We start from the raw sequence: 6,424 nt of genomic DNA, 5'->3' as shown, positions 1-6,424 counted from the left end.
TGGGGTATGTGTGGAAGGATCAGAGTGTTCTGCTTGAAGGGTCAGGAGAGGAAGGTGGGGTGAAGGGCCAAGGTGGACAGACTATGGGAGGTAGAGGGACCAGAGCTGGGCAGCAGCTTCAGGGGGACAGGAGGCGGTGGGACACCCACCCTGACCCAGTGACAGCCACCACAGGAGGGGAAGGAAGGGGCCTGCACTCTACCCAAGGAGGACTGGGCGGGAATGTTTCTCCCAGGAAAGAGCCCCCTGTTCCCCTCAGCCTGGCTTAGGGCCCAGAGCAGGGCAGGCTAGGGTGGGAGGGGTCAGTGAGGTGGAAAGAGCGGTCTGAATAGCTATTTGAACACGCTGCTGTTCGAGGAGCCAGCATGGGCATGCTCAGGTGAGTAGGGGCTACCCCTGCCTGCCCTGGGGACAGCACGTTCCCCCCCAGCCCCCTCACTCCAGTGCCCCCAGCTGGAGAACCCCTCCTGCCTTTAACCTGGCAGAGGAAGCACCACACACAGGCTGCTGGGAGGGGGCATGGAACATTCCAGTGCTGTGTCTGGGGACCTCAGCTGAGCCCAGCTCCTCCCCAAGCCCCGGAACTCTGCCCCCACCCTGTGTCCAGGCCTAGAATCACTGTCCCCCAGCAGAGCCTTCTGCCTCTCAGCTAATACAGACCAAATGCCCTGGTGCACCGCCCCCAGCGGGCTCTGAGCAGGGCCTCCTACCCCACAGCCCACTACAGGGAGCAGGAGACTCTAGGCATACCTTCTTTCCCACCCAATGGTCCCCAAGGCCTCAGGGACCCCAGCTCTGTGCAGAGAGGGCTGAAGGAGTTGAGTCTCGGGGACCATCAGTGTCCCGGGAGGACATCGAGCCCCACAAGTGGCCCATGGGCAGCAGGTCTTTACATCAAAGTCACTGCTATCAGGAAAGCCACCTGGGTTGGCAGGTGTCTCCCAGGGTGGTGACCCTAATGGACACACGTCCATGTGTCAACAGGTGTCCAGGTCAGCTGAGCACTTGCTTTTCCACTTCAAAGCAGGGGCTGATGGTTTTGGGCAGGAGCAGAAGGCCCCGTGGGCAGGCATTGGCTCTTCTCCCAGCACTTTTATTAGCTCTCCTGGAGGCCAGCCAGGTCTTGAAAGCATTTGCCCTCCAAAGTTTTCTCCCTCTTCCATGGTTTCGCCATTCGGGATTCGCTCCTTTGGCTAGATCACAGAACTCCAAGGGCCCTTTAAGGCACCGATGTGGGAGCAGGTGTGGGAGGAACAACCTCCAGAGAGGCTGATGCTAGAATGGGAAGTGTCACGTGGTCGGACCTGTACTCTGACTTGACATGGGGCTGGACAGGAGACAACAAGACATGAGGGTGAGAGAGGAGATGACCAACTCCAGGTCATCAGGGTCTGAAGTAGGCACTGAGGTGCCGGCATCCGAGGAGACACTGGGGCACATAGGTGCCCTGAGCTCAGCTGGGGATGTCAAAGAGGCATCTGGATGTGGGTTCTGGGGCATGGGTCACTGGGAGGGGCCGCCATGATTGTTGGAGTTGGCTTCAGGGATGGGGTGAGCAGGAAGGAAGGACAGGGACATGGGGGAGGGGTGCCCAGGCAGGACGGGGGAGGAGAGTCCACTGAGCAGTCGCTAAACAGTCCCAGCATGACAGAGGGCCACCGGCAGTGTCGGGGTGGCCTCTGTGGGGCAGTTTGGGTCCCTGTTTCCCTGACTGCAGACCCTCTTGGGTGTTCCCACACATGGCTTCCTGTCCTCACAGAACAGCACAAGAGACTATGCCCCCCAGCCCACCCAGAGCACCCTCACAGCAGAGGTGGGCTGGGTGGAAGTCCTCATCCCCTGCCTTCCCTTCAGTGTTACCATGAAGGGTGAGCCCCTTCACCTCATCGGGGCCAGGACCCTCTTCCTAGGTGCAGACGCCTCCTGCATCCCAGCTACATGATCTTGGGGATTTCTCCCCGGGGCCCATCTCCAGGGAGGGAAAGGAGGCTTGAGGGGACAGCTGACCCCTGGTTGTTCCTCTGGGAGTCCAGGGAGCACACAGCTATGCTGCTGAGCTGAGTGGAAGGAGATGACCTGACCGGAAATCTACCAAGTGGACGGACCCTTCTGAGCGGTCATCCAGGGAGGGGGTGAGGAGGGTGGGCTGCGTCCTGTGCCAGGGAGGGCTCAGTATGGGAACCCAGGGCCCTCCCACTGTCTCTATCCCAGAAGGTGGGGACAGCGGTCCCGGCTCTGGAGTCTGGCCTGGGTGGTTGGGGCCCAGCTCTGGGCAGGAGGTTCTGAGGTCTGGCCATTGGACTCTCTCCTGAAGGGTGAGGCTGGGGCTCCGCAGCCCCCTGGGCCGAGCACGGCTTCTCCTCTTGGTGACCAGCACCCTCCTCGTGGTTCTTCAGCTGATGGACAATGTCCTCCCATGGAGGTAGGAGCCCTTCTGTAATCTCTTGGTGGCCACTGGTGGCTGGGCAGCCCCTGCTGGTGCCCTTGTGGGGGTGGCAGAAAGGCCCACGGATCAGTCCCGGGAAGGGGGACGGAGAAGGGCCCCATGTCCTGAGATGGCTGATGGAGGCGCCTTCTCATATGCTGGCTCCAGCTATTCTCTGGGAGCATTCCTAGGTCCTGTGAGGTGAGTTCCTCCGAGGGTCCCTGACCTTGGCGTCAATGATGCCTCATCGACACCTGAGGTCCAGCCACCCCACCCCACCCCACCCGCACCAGGGAGGTGGGACGCCCACTTCAGTGCATCACTTGGAGGTGCCGTGCATATGAACACCAGCGTTGGGAGGCGCTACCTCCCTGTCCCTTGCTTTGTGCAGCTTTGGGCGTCTGTGTTCATTGGTTTGAGTGCCACAATCCAAGTTTGCTCCTGTGTCCTGGGGGCGCTCCTCAGAACACACACTGCTGGGGTTCACGTCTGTTTCTATAGCCCCGGGACTCAGGAGGGGCAGCAGGGCAGCTCAGGCTGCGGAGGTCCTAGTGAGGGGACCAGACCTAGCTTTCTGGATGTTATCTCCCCACTGGGACAGGAGCCTCCTCGTCCATTTGCAGACACACAATCCTCAGCAGCCTCACCGGAAGCAGGATGGGCCCCCTGACCACCTGGCTATGGGCCTCTGGGGGAATGGGTTTCTGAGCAGTCCGGTGCAAGCTCCTCACCGAGTCCCAGAACCCCTCGGAGATCATCGGCCCTCCCCACAAGGGCCCACATCCCGTGCAATGGAGGACCTGAGGCAGATACCCTCCTGGATAGGCCATGCTGACCTCACAGTGGACCTTGACCTCAGGGACTATGTTGGGAATCAGGAGGCCCAGCCCCCAGCCTGGGAGGAGCTGTTGTCTGGACTGTGCCCCCCAGGTGGGTCTGGAGCAGGGCTGATTGAAACCCCATGGAGCCCTGTCCCAGGCACAGCGGTGTCAAAAGGATGTCCACACCTGACCCTGGGTCAGCTTCCCCTCAATCAGCCTCGGGGGCAGCTGGAGGAGGCCCAAGAGCCCAGGGCAGAAACTGTTCAGACCCCCCATGGCCCTGGGGTCTCACTCACAGCCCCTAGTCCACTTGGTCCCCTGGGTCACTCCCGAGCCGCCAGCTGTCAGCCACGGACTCACCTATTCTTCCTGAAAGTGCACAAGAGCGCCAGCAGTACTGTGGCCAACATCCTATTCCGCTTCGGGGAGAAGCACCATCTCACCTTCGCCCTGCCTGCCAACCGTGCCCCCCATTTCTCCTACCCACGCCACTTCTCAGCCCGAGATGTGGAGGGTTTCTCTGGCAGTCTCGGTCCTCGCTTTGACATCTTGTGCCAGCACCTGCGATTCGAACCCACAGAGGTGAGCCCTGAACCTGGGGAGTGCGCACACTAACATTTGTCCCGCCCCCCCCGCCCCCCCAGTCAACCTGCACAGAAGACCTCGGGGAACCCAGTAAGAGAACCGTGAACCCCTGGAAAGCTGAAGGCAGGTGGCTGGGGGCTTCCTCTCCAGAAGGGCCTGTAGGGTGGTCTGTCCTGTCCAAGGGGGGCCAACTGTGGGCCCCTGTCCCGGGGGCCTCTGTAACTGGACTCAGCTGAGACTAAGGATCTGCCTTAGTCTCAGGGAAGGGAAGGAAGTTCCTGGTTTTGAGCTCAGAGCCCCCCTACCTCGTGACCCCCCCGGGGCCCTCTGTGACCCCCCGTGGCCCTCAGTGACCCCCCGTGGCCCTCCGTGACCCCCCCCATGACCCTGTCCAGGTTCAGCGCGTCATGCCCAGTGATACCTTCTACTTCACCATCCTGCGCGACCCCGCGCGCCTCCTGGAGTCTGCCTTCTCCTACTACAAGGCCATGTCGCCCTTTTCCCGTGCCCGGAGCGTGGGTCACTTCCTGGACCACACCCGCACCTTCTACAACCCACTGCTGCCTGATAGCCACTACGGCCGAAACCTCATGGCCTTCGACCTGGGCTTCGACCACAACGCGCGGCCCACGCGCAGGCGCATGGCCCGGATGGTCCAGGAGGTGGCTGCGCGCTTCCACCTGGTGCTGATCGCGGAGCACTGGGAGGAGTCCCTGGTATTGCTGAGGGATGCGCTGTGCTGGGAGCTGGACGACGTGGTGGCCTTCCCCGTCAACCGGCGCGCGGCTTACGCCCGCCAGCCGCTGGACCCTGGCACCGAGAGCAAGGCCCGCGCCTGGAACGCGCTCGACTGGGCACTCTACCAGCACTTCAACCGCACCTTGTGGACTCAGCTGCGCGCCCTGGGAGCTGAGCGCCTGCAGCGGGAGGTGGCCGCGCTCTGGCGGAGGCGGGAGCAGCTGGCTCACATTTGCCTCCCGCACGGGGAGGGCGCGATGCCGGGCGCCGTGAGGGACCCGCAGCTGGCGCCCCTGGACCACGGCCTGGCGCCCATCCTGGGCTACGAGCTGAAACCTGGCCTTGACCCGGCCACGGAGCACACCTGTCGCGGCCTGGCCACCCCTGAGCTGCAGTTCGGCCAGCGCCTCTACCTGCAGCAGTTTCCTGAGAAGGCTCGCTGGCTGTCTAGGACGCAGCGGGAGTGCCCCCAGTCCTCACTAAAGCCTCCTGCAGGCCAGATGCATCATTGTGCAGACCCAGGGCAAGATGGAGATGTGAACCTTGTTTAAAAGGCGGGGGTAGGAGTCACTAAAGGTACTAAAAGAGGAAGCCTTTTCCTTTAAAGATACTTTGTGGGTCAGAAGTCATACAGGAGTAACACTATAAACGTAGAAATTGCAAAGAACTCTATATGAGGTGTGGTCATTTACTTACTAAAATTAATAATAATAATTTACTAATGGTATAACTTCATGGATCAAGTTTTTGCCTTGCTGCCTTTTGATTGTCAAAATTTATACTTTTAAGCAATGTAATTTTCAATCAGTGCAACTGAAAGCAATACCAGCCACAATTGGCAAATCAAGATGACAAATATGTTTTCCCAAAACTTTTTATTGTGATTTGGGTGAAAGCTGAATGAGCAAATTGGTTTTCCACTCAACAATTCACAACCTTTTGTTTTGTGGTATTACCATTCCCAATCATGTAACAGAATTCTTCCGGCTTCTCCCTGAGTCCCCCTGTCCATTTGTCCTTCTTTCCTTTGTTATATTTGCCAGTGGTTTGCTAACTTTATTGGCCCTTTCAAAGAATCAACTTCTATTTCTTCTGATTCTTTCTACTGTTGTTTTTTTCCTGGTTTCTGTTTCATTTATTTCTGCTCGAATATAATTTCCTTTCTTCTGTTATCTGTGGGCTTTTTGCTGTTCTTTTTCTAATTGTTGCAGATGTTGGATTAAGGTGCTAGTTTGGGTTCTTTTTACGTGTGTGTTTATTACTGTGAATGATCCTCTGAACACAGTTTTTGATGTGTCCCAAAGATCTTATGTTTTCATTCTCATTTGATTCAAGGAATTTCTTATTTAATTTTTATTTCTTCTATTGCCTATTGATTTTCAAGCAGGGTGTTATTCAGTGTCCATATATATATCTGCTTGTTTTTTGTCTTGGTGTTTCTATTTTTCATTTCTAATTTGATGAGACTTTATGAGACATTCTGCTTCCATGAAGAAACTCTACATAGGGTTGCTATGAGTTGGAACCAATTCAGTGACACTTTGTAGTATTTTGATAATAAAAACGAACAAACATTGAGGATTACTTTGTAGCCTGTTGCTGTTAGGTGTCATCGAATCATCTACAACCCATAGCGACCCTATGTACAACAGAAGGAAACATCACCTGGTTCTACACCACCCTCACAAGTGCTGTATGTCTGAACTCATTGCTGCTGCCACTGTGCCAATCCATCTTGTTGGGGGTCTCACTCTTTTTTGCAGATCTGCCATACTTTACCAAGCATAATGTCTTTCTCCAAGGACTGGCCCCTCCTGATAATATGTCCATAGTATGAATGACAAAGTCTGGCCAC

General features: G+C 57.0%; 1 protein-coding gene across 1 annotated transcript; it reads left to right on the top strand.

The window, feature by feature from the left end:
- Positions 1-1,521: 1,521 nt before the first annotated feature.
- On the top strand, positions 1,522-5,120 carry LOC102835299 (galactose-3-O-sulfotransferase 2-like). Its single transcript, XM_006875228.1, has 5 exons — positions 1,522-1,551; positions 1,760-1,868; positions 2,500-2,626; positions 3,027-3,828; positions 4,227-5,120. The coding sequence occupies exons 1-5, from the start codon at positions 1,522-1,524 to the stop codon at positions 5,118-5,120; spliced, it is 1,962 nt and encodes a 653-aa protein (XP_006875290.1).
- Positions 5,121-6,424: the final 1,304 nt, after the last annotated feature.

Source organism: Chrysochloris asiatica, unplaced genomic scaffold (assembly GCF_000296735.1).
Source record: "Chrysochloris asiatica unplaced genomic scaffold, ChrAsi1.0 scaffold00314, whole genome shotgun sequence".
In the NCBI taxonomy this organism is placed as follows: domain Eukaryota; kingdom Metazoa; phylum Chordata; class Mammalia; order Afrosoricida; family Chrysochloridae; genus Chrysochloris; species Chrysochloris asiatica.
The sequence above is the reverse complement of the archived record's forward strand: the minus strand, read 5'-3'. Positions and strand labels throughout refer to the sequence as shown.